Source organism: Sparus aurata, chromosome 19 (assembly GCF_900880675.1).
Source record: "Sparus aurata chromosome 19, fSpaAur1.1, whole genome shotgun sequence".
NCBI classification, from domain to species: domain Eukaryota; kingdom Metazoa; phylum Chordata; class Actinopteri; order Spariformes; family Sparidae; genus Sparus; species Sparus aurata.
The window spans coordinates 16,677,413-16,697,836 of NC_044205.1; the positions used below are offsets into that span (position 1 = coordinate 16,677,413).

General features: G+C 38.6%; 1 protein-coding gene across 2 annotated transcripts in view; it reads left to right on the top strand.

Moving 5' to 3' along the window:
• Positions 1-1,673: 1,673 nt before the first annotated feature.
• eya1 (EYA transcriptional coactivator and phosphatase 1) overlaps positions 1,674-20,424 on the top strand; it is a 67,418-nt gene continuing 48,667 nt past the window's right edge. Inside the window, exons 1-2 of one of the 2 annotated variants that reach the window (XM_030398997.1) lie at positions 1,674-1,923; positions 8,622-8,684. In XM_030398997.1, coding sequence (XP_030254857.1) covers positions 8,674-8,684 — 11 coding nt within the window. In that variant the 5' untranslated portion in view covers positions 1,674-1,923; positions 8,622-8,673. Of the gene's footprint in view, positions 1,924-8,621; positions 8,685-10,023; positions 10,224-20,424 lie in introns of those variants that run through there. The other variant, XM_030398999.1, reaches the window with a different exon arrangement.

Here is a 20,424-nt window from a genome sequence, read left to right on the forward strand (position 1 = left end):
AGGATATGTGGCACTTTCCATCCACTCGAATCCCTTTATCTGAAGGTGTGTGGGCCGCCGCTCTGAAATGAAGGCCTCGACTGGAACCTTCGGATGAGTGCATTTTCCAACCCAAATGAGATTACTTGAAGAGTCAATTGATGCAACAAATCATCAGAATCGTCTCGTGATGTATTGCTGAAGGCTGTTAAGGGCTGTCCATCCAATAATCTTGTCCACTGAGCTGATATTATCAAAGGAGCAGAACGACTATCGCATGGCTATATGGAGGCGATCCACGCACGCATTCATTCAACTGCCGAGGAGGCTTTTTTTGACAATGCAGGAAGTAGTTACATTTTCCTGAAACACATCCTGGCGTGTGCTCCAAAGTGTACTGTGAGTGCACTGGTTCAGTCAAAGAGGGCAACACTCAAACACCTCTTATAAGAATGAGCAAAACACTTCATCGTTATTTTTATACTACTACACATGTTGCTGGAGCTTTGACCTCTTTAAACACTTTCCCTTCTCCATATTCTTTGGAAGTAGATGAAGTTGTAAGATATTTGAATGGTGCATTTTTTTACCCAATAATCCAAGCAGTAGTTCCCAATGATTTTTTCCATGTGACTGCTTGTAATGCCCCATGATGTGATGCAGGTCAACTAAAGAGTCATTTTTCTTCCTTGCAGATGTTTAATTTTAATAATTTTGCAATGTTTCTCAAGAAAGAAGCAAAAATTAGACAAAAGTCGGAGCAATAATTATACTTTTGTGTATCAGGATATCATTTTTTAAAATTTGTCTGATATGAAATTATCTCATGACCTCTTTGATTTGGAACCACCGCATTAAAACCAATAAACACACTGTCGTAAAAAGTACCCAAAAGACATCCTTGAGTAAAGATATCAGGTTAAATTATAACCTTGGCAGAACTGAAAGTCACCCATACGAATAGTACTTGAGTAAATGTTGGAAATTATCTGATATTAAACAAACATGAAAGCAATTTTCTGGCAATAAATGTACCTACTTAAGCATGAAAAGCACACGTAAAAGTGAATTGTACATGTATTGTTTTAGATTGCAGATAAAATAACTATTGATTAAAGTTATCAAATAAATGGAGTGGAGTGAAAATTGCCTCCAAAAATGTGCTGGAGCGGAAGTATAGAATATCAGAAAATGGAAATACTCACGTAAACCACAAGTACATTCATCACTGATAAATACATGATATTTGTATTGATCCCTTCTGGTGTAAATACTCCAAAAGCAGCTCTCCTTCACACTGACAATCTCTCAACAAGCAGGGGACCTATGGGTGGTGCTCTGGTTCATATCCAGAGAGAGGGGGAGAGATAAGAATTTATTGTACAGAAGAATCATAATAAGCTTGACCACAGCATACTGGCACCCTCAAACACTTGGAAGTGGAATTGTGGTAGTGATTATTAATGTAAATAATAATACGTTTGTATTTTATTTTGAATTTTTCTAGAAAAAATGACACTAAACTTATTTTGTAACAATCTCATCAAATTATGACACTGATTAAAACTAAACTGTGCATCAGTGTGTGTGTGTGTGTGTGTGTGTGTGTGCGCGCGCGTGTATGTGCGTGTGTGAAGTTTACCTCGCGCCTGCTGCATTCGATACCAGTGTGCAGCGCGCGCGCACAGACGCGTGCGGCTCTATCTTGTCAGCTAACTGTAACCCTCCGAACTCCGCCGGCAGACAAGCTTGTGTTTTGTATGTTTTTACTCCTCTCGTTAGTGTGTTGTGACGGACACATTTTCCTGTCGCGGGGAGAAGAAGAAGAAGAAGAAGAAGAAGAAGAAGAAGAAGAAGAAGGTTGACGGGTCAGAAGAAGAAGAAGACGTTAAAGTTCAGTTATGGACAGGAGGACTTGTTGCATGCGCTGACAGCGGGGGTACAGTAAGTTAGGCACGACGCTGCTCGCCTTTTCTCTACTTTTTTTTTTTGGTGTCATTTTAATGTGAAGCCGTGTCTTCTTATAAAGTGTTACCTGTTTGTTTGCCCTGTGTGGTGAATTGACAGCGTGCTGCTGAGACATTTCCACAATGGGCGGAGACAGCAGCAGTTAGACAGCTAGCTTGAGCTGGAGGGTTAGCTGTAGCAGATGGATCCGTCCGCACCCAGGCGTTAAAGCCGTTAATTAAAGGGGCACTGTGTAGTTTTGGAGAAGACATTAAAACTCAGAATTTTAAAATTTCCAATATCAAAATCTCAGAAATATTTATTTATTCCATAACTGAATAAACAAGCTGTTCACAGAGGAAAATACGTCCCCGGAACATTGTTTGAAGTTACAAAGGTGGCTGGGTCCGCCACATGTAAACAAAGTAAAACAGTGCTTGTTTATTTATTCAGTTTACTGAGTCATGAAAATGAAGAGAGTTTGTTTATTTGGTTTGTTTAGGCATAAAAAAATCAGATATTTCTCTTCTGATTTAAATTTCATCCCCTGACATCGACTTAACTGCAACTCATGTTATTTCGTGTAGTTTATTTAGTTTTATTTATTTATCTAGTCTGTTTCAAGCATTACCAATGTTGAGTAAAAGTAAAGACATCATGATAAAATATCACTTTGGTAAAAAAGGAATGTCACTTCTATCTGATCTTCTATCCATCTCATCTGATATCTGGTATGAAAAGTAATTTTCTGTCAGTAAATGTACTTTAGTTTCAAAAGTACAAGTAAATTATACATAAAGATAGATTTATTAGGGGTGGGAAAAGTAATTGACTCTTAGATTAATCGCGATTCGGATGTGGATGATTCTGAATGGATTCACAAATGTCAAAAATCGATTTTCTACATGTTAATTGACAACGTAATGTTGACGGAACGCAAGAGGAGGAACTCAGAATCGCGGAAGTGCAGCACCCGGACAGTTGACGGCGTGCACACAACAAAAAACATGGGATGTGTCATGAATGTCTGTACTCACAAACAACTCATGGGTGGAACATCTGAGGCATTTGTTCACGCCGAGCGGCTCGAGAGCAGCGCGGAGACCGCTGTTAGCTGTTGGCTGTTGGCTGTTGGCTATTAGCTGTTGGCTGATAGCTGATAGCTGTTGGCTGTGGCGTTGAGTGCACAGCATCCACGTTAACTCGTGACACCTGTAACTAACTATCGGGTATTTCTGTCATCCCGCCGTTGCGTTCAAATGGTTACTTAAAGCCATCATTCCCAGCCGCACACATCGTTATTAAGCTAAATCCAAGTCGATGTGAGAACTGTACACTGTCAAACAGCCCGCACAGTATGTTGAAATCCAGCCCGAACTCAGCGTGAGGTCAGTCAGCTGTGGCAAAGTGTGAGACGTCCAGATCAACCTGTGATACAAACACCTGTATCGACCGTCGACCAGCTGCAGCTGTATTATTGTACTACATGTATGCTGCTACAGGAACACTTTTCTTTTCCTTTTGGTTCTTTGCAAAGCTGGATGTTTGCTAGCAAATGTAATTTTCCAGTTGACTTGCCACATTTCTTTCATTTGTTTTATTAATTAAATATATTGGAAGTAAATTAAGTATGGATCATTACAAATACTGTGCTTTGAAAGTACCAAGGAGTCACACGGTAAGAACAAAGTAGGAAGTGATTAGCAAACTCAGATTTTATTTATTTATTTATTTTAAATCGTGCATGGAAATGTACATAAAAAACTTGCTGCATCGAGATGTACCGAGAATCGATTTAGAATCGAATCGTTGACCTCTGAATCGGAATCGAATCGAATCGTGAGGTGCCAAGAGATTCCCACCCCTAAGATTTATGTACCATATGCTATGGGTCAGATCTGATATTCATCATTTTTATGAATTTTTAAAAATAATGATAAAAAATAGATTTAGATATAAGGAATGTATTTAATCATCTGATTGTTTGGCTCTTTTGCAGCATGTAATCTGTAAAGTAACTAGTAACTAATCAAATAAATGTACTGGAGTTAGAAAGTTCAATATTGTTTGTGAAAGTATAAAGTAACAGATAGAGAAGTACCTCAAAATTGTGCATCACGTATTTCACATCACTTTCATGAAGTTATCGACACTTTTAAAATAATAAGTAAGTAGCTGTTCTTCATCATACAGTAGACCTACCAGTGCACTCAAGTTGTGCAGTATTTTATCAAGAGTTGTCTCACATTTTCCCTCAATAGTCTCTGGGTGATGCAGGTAGCACAAGTTGCATGCAGGACATTTATCAAAATATCATTTGCCTTAAGTTAACAGCAGTTGTACCTAGGCTTCACTCTCATTCATTCTGCCCCAGGCGGCAGTCATTTTTCTGTCTAATTATTTCCTTTTTTGCTCTGCACCACACTTGACAGTGATGGATAACAGGTTAAAAATGGACGTTTTCTCCTCAGCCAGTGTATGTTGGATTGACTCAAACTTGCATGGAGTTCTTCCCCCAGACCGAAGGACCTTGGAAAGATTGTGTTCCCCTCTGCTTTTCCCATTCCAATATGATACAGTTTGTCTTCATTTTCTTCTGACTCTGGCTCATTTTCATGATATATGGCTGAAGCACATCATGAAGACAGAAGTGTAGGCTTTGTCAAAGTTATGCCATCATGATTACAGTGTAGGTTGCAGAAGCGGTACTCAGTAAGCATCAGCAGATTGACTGTGTAAAGATGGTGGTTCCCTGATTGGATGTTTTTCTTTCACTCACAGAGCAGAGTTGTCAAATATCAGTAGCCCTCCAGTGTCTAAGTGTCAGTTCAAGATGCTGCCGTATTTATGCACCTGGTTAGATGTTATGATGAGTTTTGGCTCAGTTCTTACTAGAGGCCATCCATGGGTCCATGGTTGCACAAATGATGTGGTGATTTAATTAAAATTGTAGGAAAGTGGAACAGTGTACATGGACAATTGTTTTGTGTCTGTCTCACCTGGCCTCCATCTTTTGAAAGACATCTCAAACATGACTGATGTGTCAGGTGTACATACTTTGAAAGTTGGTAATTAGACTGTTTTTCATAATTCAAAGGCTAACTGTCTGTTCTTTATTATATTTTAGCCTTCAGTAGGGCTGGTCTTAAAATAATATCACATGTCACAATATTTTAGGCATGATCCTAAATATACAGTATATCTTGCTATTTTCAGATTTCCTCACAAGCACTTCATAAATTAGAATTTAGGTAGATAAGATTAGGCAACCATTATAACCAGGGAAAGACGACACTTATGCCATGTCACGATATGACATCTAAATCTATCTAAAATCTAAGACGATATAAACTCTCATATTACAATAACAATATAATATTGAAATTTGTCACGCCATAGTGTGCGCACATTTATTATCATGGAAGATTAATCGTTAGATTATTTTTTTATTAATTGTCAGTCACAAGGCCTGAAGCATACCCGGCTTTATTGTCCATTTTACTCTAAACTGCTGAGCTGTTTTGAAGTAGATGTGAAACTAGCGGTTGAGTCCATAAAATAATTGGGAAAGTGTTTACTTAGGTTAGAGGATCTAGGGAGAAGTAGGGTGGTTTTCTCCTAAGCTGGTTTCATAAGGTTACTTATCAATTGCAGCCTTTCAATTTTTGATCAGCTAACTCAATAACGAATCCTTTCAGATACATTACTAATACATCAATACTCCTCTCATATTGTGATTAAATCATCGTCTGACATGGCGTGGTTTCACTTTACTGCCCTTGGGTTGCCGTGGAGAAATATCATCCATTTTATGAAAGATGGGGAACATCGTCAAACTCCACACAACACAATAAATGACACATCCTTTGTGACTTATGGTCATTACATTTTAAAGCCTTTTCTCTTCTTAGGGTGATCTCACATCCTCTGAATGATATATTTTATGGACATCTTTATTGACATAGTGGAATATCTTGTTTTGTTTTGACCTAGTTTTTTCTTTCTGCAGCATTTTGCATTTTCAACCACTGACCTGAGATGGAACAGCTGTGACCTAAAGACTTAAAGTCTGAATCCGCCCCGTTTTTTCAAGTGTGGTAGCACAGCAGGAACACTGCAATGTATCATGTCCGCAGCAATGAACAGAACAATTTTCATTCACACATGTACCAGATTCCCTACTGTACCGTACATGTGCTTCACGTTTTCTTTAAGACTTGACTTCAGAGGAAAGTTCTCCAGTCTGTTCTCCTTACTTTTGAAGTTACATGCTCCTCCAATTACTGGGGCCATACAGTCTCCCCTATGGTGTCCTTGGACAGCTCTTTGAGTGCCTGAAAATGTTGCGGACCATTAATTCTGGATTGTCTTCATCTGTTTGCATAATTTTCCCTCCGTAACCGTTTTCCTCCCCCATTTTCACAGTCTGTGCACTCTGATTTATTTTTTTCTCTTTAAATATTTGAGTCTTCAAGAGATTTCAATTTTATATCATTTTTTCAATACCACTGACAGTTGTTAAACTTTTACATCGGCCTGTTTTATGGTATATAGCCTGTCAGCTGTGTACTGTACACAGCCAGTGTGTTTTACAGCCTGTGTGCTGGTGTTGCCTATTGAAACTCTTCACCTGCCAACATATAGATTTACAGATTTATTTGACAATATTTTTTACCCTCTTATTAAAAATCCCCAAAATTCATAAAATCATACACCCAGCAGAGCAGTCAATAAACAGAAAATCAGTTTTGTGTTTTGAAAAACGAATGTTTTCTTTAACCTTATGCATTTTCCAGGTTTTTCAGTTAGACTAATTTGCTGTCAGGCAGGAGGTTGTTTTTGCAACTCAGGCAGACTCCAGAAATTAATTTATCCAAATAACCAAGTCCTCCTGGGCCATGGAGGTTGGGACACTGAAATGGCCCTGGTAGGCAAAGCCTGCCTTTTGAAGTCTGGAATGTTTTGGCTGACTTAGAGCAGGCGACTGGAGTGGAGGGATCATTTTCACTGACCCATGGGATTTTTAACCATTTTCATATACTGAGAACAAAACAAAGTGAGGAAAAATGCCTGAGCTGATTTGCATCGACTTTGCTATCAAAAAGTGAGGGGAGAAATGAAGTGAAAGTGATTTAGGGGATCTTTTTTCAGGAAATATTAGGACAAAGAGTGTTAGGATATCACGCACGCGAAAATGTCTTCTTCAGAGTTTCCATTTATTCACCATTAGGCTTGGCTCTTTGGTCTATCTTTAAAAAATCAGCCATTTAATAGAAATGTATTAATGCTTATGCATTAGTGCTAATTAGGCGGTCATTTGGACTGCAGGCAAAGTAAATACAAGCCCAATCCTAATAATACAAACACTTTGATTGTACACTTCATTGTATAAAAGCCCTCATTAGGTGCATGCTGTGTTAGTGTATAATTTGTTATATCTAGTATAATAAAAACCACCACAGTAGTTACATTAATAAAATCAATTCCCTATTTATATATCAGATCCTCTTAAAGACTTTAATTACAACAAGTAAATGCTGCGCCTTTATTAAACAAGCCGAGGGAAAGGGAAGTGCAGGAAACCAGGCAGTCTTGAGTAACGGGCCACTTGAGTTTCCAGCGTAATAAATAATTCACAGGTCCTGTGTGATGAGCTGCTGAGGACAGAAATCCCTAATGACAGCTTTTTATAACCTATGACTCAGCTGGCCATTATGCTTCTGACATCCCTACACAGACCACATTCCCTCTGCGTGCTCAGTGCTCACTCTTCTCTCGCTCCGCACTGCTTCGCCCACCACACTGACAAAAAGGAGTTGTACCATATATGCTTAATGAAAGAAATTGAATGGAAAACATTTTTCTTTACAATTCTTACATGCTAATTGTGCTCTTTTCATAGTACTTCTATGCTCAAAGGTTGTTTCTTGAAATCTGTAAATGCTTACATGTAAATTATGCTTTATGTTTTAATTTCATTGTATTTTACAATTACTATATTAAACGAGTGAATTTGGTTTTGTAACCTCTAAATTATTTGTTAGCTGACAAAGTCACTTTTTACTCAATCTCCAAATTAAACTACTCTCTTTATTATGGCCGCAAAGAAGATTTTTTTTTCATCATTGGTTAATCTTCTGTTTGTTTTCATGATTAATCGTTTAGTTTAAAAAAAATTTAAACAAATAAGTAAATACAAAATGTTGAAAAATGCTCATCACAATTTCAGAGAGCCCAGAGTGACATCTTCAAATGTTCTCCTTATGTCCAAGAACAGTCCACAACCCAAAGACTCTTCATTTACTATCAGAAATAAAAGAAAAGAAAAGCTTCAAATCTTTACATTGAAGAAGCTGGAACAAAAAAAAAAGAAGTTGGACATTTTTGCTTCAGAAATGACTGAAACGATTAATCGATTATCAAAAAAGTTGGCGATTCATTATCTTTTGTTTGACTTAATGATTAATTGACTATTTGTTGCGGCTATTCTCTTTATACTTATTTTTTCTTCGATCTCGCTGTCTTCCCTCTGATGTAGTTTGTCAAGTGTGATGATAATAATACTGAAAATGTGGAAATTGCATTTCAAACATTGATTTTGGTTGGAAGCATGTGAAGGCTTCCCTCTCAAAATGTGTGTTATAAAAGTTAAGCTGCTGCTGTTAATTTCACTCCATTGTCATTTCCTGCCTTAGGTCCATGCAGGAGGGATTGGGCTCACCTTAACGCCGGTTACTGCTGCTGTGCATGTGTGTGAGGTAAGAGGACTGAATAATTGAGTTTCTCCAGTCTGCTTCAGGCCTGTGACTGATCAAGTGTTATAGCGTTTGATTGGCATAATGGCACCATACCCCCCCAGGTAAGGTCAGTCCGAGCAACATCTGGGCCTATTATGCATTATGCAACTCCCTAGTATGAAAGCAAGGCCTCATATGGTATTGGTTGATATCATTATTGTTATCATTTCCAAACCCCCAGCTCTCACTAAGAATAGGTGGTTAATTTTAGATGCAAAATAAGATCCAATTACTCAGGCCTCTGCTTGTGGTTGTCCCCAGAGTTAGTGCAGGGAAATAAATCTGGTGGCCTTGATTAAGTACCTGACAATAGAGTTAGCACAGCACTAGTGGTTTATAGTAATACAGCGGACATGGACAATTAGGCCCACCAAGTAATTTACAGTACTGCTTGCAGGTGGTGACCCAGTATGAGCTTGGGACCACCTCAGAAACAAATTAGACCGTATGGGCAAGCAGAGCAGCAGCTCTGTAGGACTTCCAAATAAAGCAAAGCAATCAAAGATTATAAAAAGCTTGACGCGTATTTCAAATTTGTTATGATTTTGTTCCTGTGAAAGGAATAACATATGGCACCGGGTTTTTCATCCGTAATATTCTGCGGGGTGAATGATCACTTTTGTACGTTGTTGATCTTTTTACGTCAGCATGGACCGCTCTCCTCTCTCTGCTACCTATTAATTATGAAATACTGTAGGTCTTGCCCATTTGGTTTTTACTACTTCTTCCTGCTGAACTCGGTGTGAAAGGCTGCTGTTCTTAAATAGGTGTATAAAAGTAAGTGTGGGGAAAGTTCCCCCCAGCACCCACTCGCTCTAGCATTATGTCATCAGAGTCAAAAAGGCACGGCTGAAGAAAAATAGCTTGTTTCACACATGATAGACACCTTAACACATGGAGCAAATGGAGCGGGGTATGTGGCTACTTCACTTTCCTAAAGCAGCACTGGCCATCATACGCAGAAATTCCTACAGTAGGTGTATTACAACCTTTGAACAGAGAGTTTGGTCTTTTGAAAATGTGTTGCTAAATGCTAGATTACTCTCCTTTTTATATAACATTTTATTCTCTTTTCTTCTTTTGGTGTATCAGATAATACATTCATCTCTGTACTGTACTGTGTCTGACAACGAGGAAAAACAGTGCCCTCTTCTGCCTGCCTGCCTGCCTGTCTCTGTCTTGTCGCCCCCAGATTGAAACATTACTTCAGGTTTTGTTACAGTTTACTGTGTGGAGACTGGCACTCTGCGTCTGTGGCTTATCTGCCTCTTGTACAGGTCAGCCACCAGGCTGAGTGGCAGGACCCCTGGAATAACTCTGACCGCCTTGATCCCCACTGTCAGCACACAGGCCTTAGTGTGAGCTGATTTCATCAAGGCCACCACAGTATGGTGGTTGACCTGCTCCCCATGACAGACCACTGCGAGACTGTTTAATTTCACAGCAACGCGTCCTGTGCAGTTGCTGCAGTTTCTTCCTGTAAAGCTATGATAGCTCTAGGTAAGACAAGTTAATGCAACAAATAAAATCGTTTAAAATTGAAAAATATTAAACATTTTTCATCACAAATAAGCCATAACTTTAATATTATTAATACCTTATAAACATGTATTGCCAGTCAAAGTGAGCGCAGTGCTGCACGGCTGTGGAGGCAGCTCCGTCTATTTTTATGCATGTCATTCATTCATGACAAACGCCCTGCAAATAGGAAGAAAAGCTAATTGGCATGAACTCCAGTGATGTAAGCAGCACCACACCACTAACAGCTGTGTGTGGTCCACCAATGCTTGCAAAGCTATTTTAGAGCTCCAGTCCAAAAGAAATACACTGTATACTCATGTGTGTGCTACACCTGCAATGCAACTTGAAGACAGACAGTGTACACAGCAGAACACTTTGTGTTTTCCCTTGATAGAGAAAGGATTAGCTATTATTTATGTGGCCTTCTGTCAAAACTAATACATGAGCAATTATTCATTTATAGCTTGTCTTTCCTAAGATGATTGCATTTTCTATTTTTGATAGATCGTGTAAGTGAGCATTAGTTAGAACAATTATCACGTGTCATGCCTGTGTGCAGATTCTTCGTGTAAGACAAGAGAGAAAATGCCTGAATAAGCTTCTAATTTCGAGCGCTATTTCCACTCACCCAGTAAGGAAATGTTCCAAGGGTTATTTCCACACATGCATGTGTGAACGCCTTGCAGGACTACCGGTACAATATTTAGCATTTTCGCTACTGATGTTTAATCTCCCATTAGCCTTTAGGTGACATGAAACAGCATCAGCCTCAATCTCGCGTTTGCCAATCAGCGGCAGGTTGAGTGACAGGCACAGAACAGCACATCCCTTATGTAAACCCTTCCTCTACCACACCACGAAATTAGAGTGGCTGTTGCTACATGCTGCCGCCGCCGCCACCGCCTGCTTCTACACAAATGAGAAAGTAAGCACTCCGGTTCAGAAGTTCACATTTTGGATGCGTGCCGGAACTACTTAAGGCCAGTGACGCTTTTTCAGAGGAACAGGTGGTCAGAGTGACATAATTTTGGCTCATGGTTAAGATCCTTAGAAATTAAGCTCTGCTGCTCTGCCAAAAGGGTTATTACTCTGTCAATATGTATAAGTGCCAGTTCATCTGACTTGTTCCTAATGTAAACTTATAAAAAAAAAAGCAAAGACAAAATTAAGATGCTGACATGAATACTTCTTTACACCTGCCTAAATATTTCTACAAACAAATCAAATGCATATATACCTATCTTTGAAATGTCTCAAGGCTTGGCTGAGAAAGCTATTTATTCTCATACACTGTTAACTACTGGCACGTATGCGTTCGAGTGGAATGCCATTCAGAATGCAGAAAATATATTTAGTTCTCGCCAACAGACAGCAAAAGGCACCAGTGGGTCTAGCCCCTGTGTGAGAACAGTTATTTCTGTCGCAGTATGGACTTTCAATTACTGTAATCTGCTGCTTGACTCCTTCAAGAACATCATTAACTATTTAGACATATTAATCTGACACCTACTGTACATATCATAAATGGACACAGCTTTTTTTTTATGTGAATGTATTTTTTTCTGTATTTTTTTAAATCCGGAAAGTGTTAAACGAGTAAGTTTGGTAATATATTACTATACCTTCTAACTGCAGCTTGTACTGTATATGGAAGCAAGGTAACAGAAAACATGATATCAATTATGTGCTTGATTTGGTTTGATAAAAAGTTGTTCCATCTAAGAGTTAATAAATGTGCCATAACTGTTTGACAGACTCAAGTTATTATGAGTTTCTTTAAGCCCATTAATAGGTAGGTGCTTATGGACAGTGGAAATACCCCACAGCTGCAGTCTGGCTGTTGCTTCATATGTGATCCTCTTGTCAAACCCTCAGAAAACACTCAAACTTCACGACCACGCAGACTTAGTCTCAATTTCAGCCAGACATACATGTGTCCAACAAATATTGTAACTCTACAGATGTTCTGCTTTTACTCACAATTGGATTTATACAGTATAAAACATTGCTGACAGTCCACTAGTGCACAACATACTGCATGGGGCAGACAATACATTTCTGCAAGCAATCTTTATTGCTATTGACATTTAGACATTTAGGGTCACTAAACATTCTGCATGGTTTTATTTTGGGAAACCCTGTGAGGTCTGTGCTTTTATTTGGTGGAGGTATTACCTAAAGCTGGGCAATTCTCATGCCAAAGCCACCCGATTCAGCAGGGATGAACAGAGAACAATGCCCAGATAAGTGAATTACCTACCTGGTAGGAACACACAAGGACTGTGTCCTGAAGCTATGGGCAACTGGTAGGCCCTGTGTTTGTATTAGGAAACAGTTGAGCAGCTCCTGCAAACACGACTTATCCTGTTTAATTGGTGCGTAATTCCTGCAAAGTTGTCATACGTGGCTGTTTTTCTTGACCTATGCAAACAATAGAGAGTAATGTGAGTGGTCATTGAGTGGTTAAGTGGAGGCTTCTCTAGAGGGGCAAATAATTAGTGGCAGGAATTGTATAAACACTTTTCCACCTTTCTGGACAAGTTGTGTTGTTCATGTTGGCTCGATCTGAATGAGTTACACTCTCAAATTATGTGTTTTCATTTACTGAACTGTACTGTACAATGCCAAATGTCTGACTACTTAAATTGTAATATCATACCTAAACACCTTTTTGCAAATCAGACAACAAATTTGGTTGTCAACTTTGGCAGTGCTTAACTTAAGGCTTTAAGAACAACTTAGAATTAACTCTAACCAAACAAGTGGCTATTAATTGAGGTTGAACAAGGGCATTATAACCTTCAAGGGATGCACCAATTTATCAGGAATAAATAACATCAAAAAACTCAATAAACAACAACAAAAACCATCGGAATCTGTACTGGCTATCAGCCTTAATGTTATTTTAAACATTGATAGTGGTCCAGAATTTAACACTCAGTGTATCCTATGTTTTTTTTTTTATCCAGACTAGACTTACGTTAAGACAACCAGAATAGATACTGTGTATTTTATGATTAGATTTGACATGAAGTTTATTGTGATAAGAAAATAGTTGCAAATGAAATACAAATGATTCAGACACAGAAAACAAAAAGTTTGCTCAATGTGTCGTGTTGAACTCTTAAATTGACTTAAATAATCTTCAAATGAATAATATCATTACAAAAAAAATAAACATTTAATGGTAAAAATGACCGCCATATTGCATAAGACTTCCATTCATTTAATTAACTGTATTGAATAACATTCAGTGAGACACTATAGTGGTGTCTTTGAAGCTGCATTCATGAACTGATCCACTGAAGATATTCTTAGTGAGAATGCTATTTTTAGAGAAACTGCTGGAGTATGTTCAGAACCATTGGATTCAAATTCAGTACAAATATGGATTAAAACAATGACATTTTATACACATGGTATTTGTTTCTTATAGTTATCTTTGCCCTTAGCTTTGGAACAACATCCAGATCTGGTTTGACTAAAATAATGAGAAATAGATTTCTTAGTCATATGTCTGATCTGCTGCCATGAGTTAACAATACCTTTACCTCCTCTCAGTATTCAAACTTTTTAAATGTCCTGGAGGAGTTCTTGGTTGAGTCCCAAACCTACTGAGATCTCTAATGAAGGCTTTACCTTCCAGGCAAGCATATTTCTCCAAATGACAGTAATTTACATATGATGTATTTAGAGAAGAAGAGGGCAGGCTAATTCTATTTAGAGATTTTCCTTTGTTTTAGGAGTCATTAGCAGCTAGCTCAAATCTAATTTTTACAATTTCATCAGGCCATCTTGGAAAGCCTCTGTGAGCTCATCAGAGAGGAGCATTTATTGCTAAGTGTTCTCTATTGCATTAGCACACAATAAAGCGGCCAGGGACTGCTACAGACGTTTATGTGGAATCCAGTTAACACTCCGCCAATTCCTTTTTTATTGGGACACAATCAATTTTTATTCATTTTAAAGCCAGAATGCTTTCTTTCATTGTGTGCCTACCCCAGCTTATTATGCCCTAAACTAATTACTCAGTTGTTTTCACAAAATGCTAATGTTTATGTTAAAGATTTCCTCTTTGAAATGCAGGCCTGACGTGCATATACATAATGTGGGACTTTCTGTCACATATGTTCTTCATTATCACACACTTCCCACAATGTTTTTTAAGCCTGACAATTGCATTCATTAAATTTTTAGAGGTCTGGCAATAACAGTAAGGTCTGAGTAATGCACATAGTCCAGCACAGTGATATTGAAGACTTACAATATGAGCCATATATGATTGTGGACAAAGTAAGACATTTGAGGACATTATATTTGGCTTTGGAAAACGCTGACTGACATATTCTTATCATTTTGATTAACTGAATGATAAATCAACAAAACAATCAACAGATTAACCAACAATAAAAATCATAAAAAAGAAAAGTCAGTTTAGGTCCTAAAGTAATTGTGTGGAAAGCCAAATGAGCCTCATTTTGTGTTATAATCCAAGCTATCTGATAGCTAATACAATGGATTGACCATAGACTGATGGTATCTCTTTAATTCAAAGATAAATAAAATTCATCAGTGTTATTTGACCAAAAGAGAGCTTCGGTTTCTCTATAAAGAAGACTCACTGGTCTGGCATCAGCAATTAACGGTAGATAAACCCTTTAACGGTAGAAAGGTAAAGGAGAGTTAGTCATGATGCATCTTTTGAGAGTTTTTACAACATAAAGATTACATTTTAATGTAATGCTTGTATGAGTAGCTGAAAACTTGATCCATGTGTAAGCGGCTCAAGGCATCTCAATGTAAGCTAGATGTGTGCATCCTCACCTCTGTGTGATAATTAGAGTGCTTAAGTGCTCCTGAGGACGAGACAAACACGGATACCCTCTTCCTCTTCGGCCCTTCCTATCATTCACCAAAAAGGTCTTTAATGGCTCCCATTTGACTCTGATATCATTTATTGTTTCATATCACGTGTACACCTTGTACCCTTCACTATTTGCACTGAGGTAAGTTTGACCTGAACTGTGATCTAGGCAACAGATGTCAAATCTTTCTCTTTTCCCTTCATCCTCCAACCTCCAATCCTCCGCTGATTTCCCATCAGTCAAATGCACAGGCATTGGTATTGCATTTCAGTATGCACAAACTAAGAATATTCATAGCTGCATCCTCAAATGACAGTCAGTGACATTGCTCTGTGTACAGTAAGTGTGTGTGTGTGTGTGTGTGTGTGTGTGTGTGTGTGTGTGTGTGCGTGGGCACGCAGATAATTTGCGATTCCAGTTTTGGGATTTGACCTGCAGTGGGCTCTGGAATGCTTTCAACACATTGATGAGATGACAAGTTATCATTGATCTGTCCTTACTTAGTGGGCTCCATTAAATAATATATGGGCTCCTGTGCATTACCAGCGCACTATCCTGTCCTCGACCCATTAGAGGAGTAGGGCACAGGGCCCTAGTGGCTCCAGGCCCTCAGAGGTCCTTGGGCTTTCATTTAATTAAATTATCCTATAATGAAAACTCCCATAATGAGATTAATTTTAATTATTTATCAGTGGCCGATTTGAGGGAGAGGCTGCATTAATAATGCATGAAAGGGCTAAACATTTTTCAATTCATCACCTTTTCCTTTTGTTAAAGGTGCAATTTATTAAGTGCTCTGCAGCTGCTAGAGGTGATGGTGGTGGAGATATGGACGACCAGGCCCAGAGGTCAGGAGGAAGGGCTGCTGCATTATGCATACCTTGGTGTGTTTACAGAAATTCATTCATGCTTTAGTTTTCTAAAACTTTTTTTTAGATTATCAGATTTTCTTAGTGATTAATTTTTCACAGTTAATCAATTAATTGTTGAGTCAAATGTCCCACAGTGACATCTTCAAACTCTCTTAATTTTCTTTTTGAGAAAATCCTTATTTTTAAGGAGCTTGATTCAGGAAATGTTTGACATTTTTCTTTCAAAAAAGTCAGAAACACTTACCCATTAATCAAAAAAGTTGGCAATTAATTTTCTTTTTGTCAACTAATGGACTTGTCATTGCAGCTCTAGATTTTTCCAGGTTGTGAAAAAGCCAGCAGTTTCCTCAAATCTAAAATAAGTTCTTATAGTTTCCTCAGTTTCTTAAAGTTTGATGGATTTTATATTAATACCTAAAGGCAGAGAAGTAATCAAAATTAGGGCTGTAATTCGCTGCTGATGTTTGTGTACCTCCATCAGGTTGGCATGTTGATTCCCCTTGTGTGAGCACATTAGAAGACTTTGGTGGCTGGCCAACAGAAAAAGGGAGATTGTCGACTGTCACACAGTGTGAAACTGTAATTAGCTGGCATGGAAGTGTGCTTATTTGAGTTCCCGGGCAAGAGAGATAGCAGTACAGTTGAGATCTGTAAGCTGATACGTTGCTGAAAACAATTACCTTTTGTGATTTAAATGAGCACATTTCACATCTTGGTAACTTTTGTATCAACTGACAGAAACATATAGGCATGCAGAGCGCCAGAAGTGGCCCAGGGCAGGAGACAAGAATGTCATTGGGACGGTGAGCCGAGTGCATTTATCAGGCCTTCATCAATAGTTGATTAATAATTCAGGCAGAGTCTGGGGCTTCTTTAGGGCAGGGTTTCAGCTAGCTTGTAATTTTGTAAATTGCATAGTCATCATGCAATGGATTAGCCCTGCTGCTCTTAGAGTCACAGCTGTGAATGTAGGTTGGTCTATTGGATTTAGTAACAGGTACAGGAGGAGTTTAAACCAGATGTGGTGGAGTTGTAGTCAGGTATCCACAACAAATGCTATGTGGAAACAAAGGCTTCCAAAGAGGCCTGCAGAGAAACAATAAAAGACAGTTGGAAGCACCTTGCAGCCTCACAAACAACACACAGAGCAAACGATAAACGTTTTATGTGATATTGCCATGTTTTTTGTTGTTTCTGCAACATCATAATTAGTCTTCCTCCAGGACTATCATTGCAACCTACGAAAACGTGCCACACATGTAATGAGTTGTTGAGGTTGAATGGTTCAAACAAGGACTTTCACTGTGCAGAACTTTTGAATTGTTGACTTATTATCTTTAGAGTTTGTTTACTTAGTTTTAGTTGACTTTCTTTTTCTCTCTTTTTTTTTTAGCCCTTTGGTTAGATTTAGGCACCAAAAATACTTCGTTAGGAAAGACAGCTTCGGTTGAAAAAGACTGTTTCATAATGTCAACCACAAGTTATAAAGGATAACTTCTCCCATGTGTATATTTTTTTGGTCTCTTTTGCTAGTTGCAAAGCTATAACATTTCAAAAAAGTCATGGGTCAGTTGCAGTGATGGTCCTGGAGCTACATTAATAATGAGGTCATAGGAACAACACCAAAATGGCAATATCAAATCTTGCAGAGATGAACATAAATGGCTGTTATATAACATTCAGAAAGGCACCACATTTCAAGCTCGGGGCACATCCGTAGTCAGAGAAGTTTCACTGTTTTCCATTTTGCTGTGGCTACAAAACAAACATTATTACCCTAGTCAAAATGGAAATCAATATTCAGATGTTGATTTTTGGTTAAAGCACCAGTCCAGTCCTTCCAACAGATACTTCCAGTGGCTTACATTAAAACAAACAGGCACTTCTTTCCATTGTGACTTGTTCAAGGTGCTTTGGCCCAGGTGCAGCGTTAGCAGAACAGTGAATGAGCAAACCCCTCAATTACCCCAAGCCAGCTCTCTGATAACTCCCATTCAAGAAAATGAGCCCTCTAATTGCCCTGACCAGTATTACCTGTTCTGCGTCCAAAAGGGCACTATTCTTCCACATTGTTTCCTAGGCAACTGGAAGTTTTTGTGACCTAAAAAAAGTTGCTGCTCCTGTAACTGATCCGAGGCTAGGCGGTTGTTTGTTTCCATGGCAGGCTGCTGCGCTATTTATAGTTCTATCTAGCTGGTACTAGTCAGCACAGAAGGCATTACCAAAAATTGTATTCATCCATTTGGAAGAGAGAAATTCTGTTTTGATATACTAAAAGTCAGCTGGAGAGTCAACTAGATGTTTTGAGAACAAAAAACACCTGGAGCCTCTGCGATTGAGTCACAGAGTCAAGAGGAAGAAGGCTTCACACTCTTCTTCCCTTTTTTCCCACTGTCTGCTTTTCCCCCCTCAATGCAGAAGCAGATCCCTGTAACCAAACGTAATGTTTATTTTGGAGTCAGAAGCATTGCCCCGGATGACCGGAATTTCTTTGTTGTGGTTTCGTTTGTGTTTTTAGCAAAGACGCGCAGAGCTGCTGGTATTGATGATTCATACGTTCATCATCAGAGGTCCTTAGCAGTTCATCACGTCTCCCCTCATAGTGTGTGTCTTAGCAAAAGGTTAATCAGGTAACCCCCCCTATTAAAGTGATAATTTATCTCTGATTCACGGGGTCAAAAAGGTATATTAATTACCAAAGGTGTCACACACAGAGTTCAAGAAGAGATCTCCCTTCAGGCATTTGGCAGCTGCAGCAAACTTAACTCCTGTTTCAAAATCTGTCTCTAACCTCTATTCAGTTCACATATATTATATATTGTGATATCCCTACCTTCATTTTCTCTCTTTCAGAGTTGCCTTTACATACTGTAAATGTTGCTTCAGTTGTTTCATATCCTTTACAAGGTTCAGATCAAACCTGTACAGTTAATACATTAAAATACATCTAAAAATGTAAAACAGCACTGCCAGTAAGTAGACGGTAAGAAACTTTGGAGTCCACAGAGAAGATTTAAAGAGGCTACACCATGATGGAATGAGATGGACCTTTAAAAGAGGTGAGATATCAATAGGAATCCATTTAGTTTATGGACAAGATACATTAACTTAACAAACAATCAATCATTCCACTCTTTAAAGCTTTTTAATGCACGTAATTCTGACCTGTCAATACATTTTCAGCATCATGCTGACTCTTAAGCTCATTGTTGTGGTTATTCACCTACCATCGTCCGTTTGTTACTTCCCCCTTGAAATGCACGTTTCACTGAACAATCCTCCTCATGGTCGTTGTTAAATTCCTGTAATGCTGCTTTGCAACTGATCCAAATTTACAGTCGGACAGGATGAAAACTTTACAGGAAAAACTTCCAGCATGTGACTAATTCGTTGAAAGAACACAGTCAGACGACGTAATTGTTCTTGCACTTAGGCTGTGTTCTCTAATGGAGATAAACTGACTTTTCTGTGTTCTTCCTGGAGGAGGTCATGTGATGTTTTTGTCTCTCACATTTTGCTTTTGTTGTTTTTTACTGCATAAAGGCACACTCAAGTAAAATTGTTTACCATTCATTAGCCTGTTACTACAAAACTATTATGTTAGCTGTTGCTCAAAGTCTTGCACTGAAAAATAGCAATTCTGCACACCAATATGTGTAGAAAAACTGTAAAATTTGAGGCTGTTTTCTCGAATCAGGTGTGAGCACTTCTAGCGAGATGAGATATAACACATTTTCACACAAGTACTAAGGGAGAGTGTGTTGTAAGGAGTGCATTGCAAATTCTGTTTCCTCATAGAGGAAGTCACCTTATAGTGGGGGCACTGCTGCTGCTTTGAAAGGGAAAGAAATTAAAAAAGTTGTCTTATCATTTAGTCCAGTTGCTTTTATTGATGTCTTCCACAACTATATGTTTGTCAAAGTATTTGCCTTAGGAAGCTGCAAAGTCGGAGGTCTCAAGAAGGTGGATTAGCATTTAAATTAGACTGGATTGGACAGAGAGGATTGATGTTTACTTTCAATTAGTTCAGATTTTTCAAAATTCACAAAAAGACATACTCATGGACTTATCAATATGATCGATGATGTATACTTACAAATTAAATTAAATCTGTCTCCTTTGTCCCTGGAGTGAAAGTCCTTGCCACTATTAATCACAGCTGTCATCAAAATGGCCTTTGTTGGTCTCACAAGCTTTATTTGGTCCTTCTCCGGTCCGTCCCTGATCACTGGAGGCTGCTGAGTCCTTTTTCATTGCCCACTAATCCTGGCTCTGGTTCTGGTACTCATTCCTTGAAACCTCCTCTTCCCGATGCTCCAAAGCCCCTGTGCTAACGGTGTAAACACCAACACTGCTCCAGTTAGCTGCACAACTAACTGAGCTAACTAGAGCTAGCAGCAGTCATTGACGTCTGTGTTCCAGTAAAAGGTTTGTGTTGCAGCA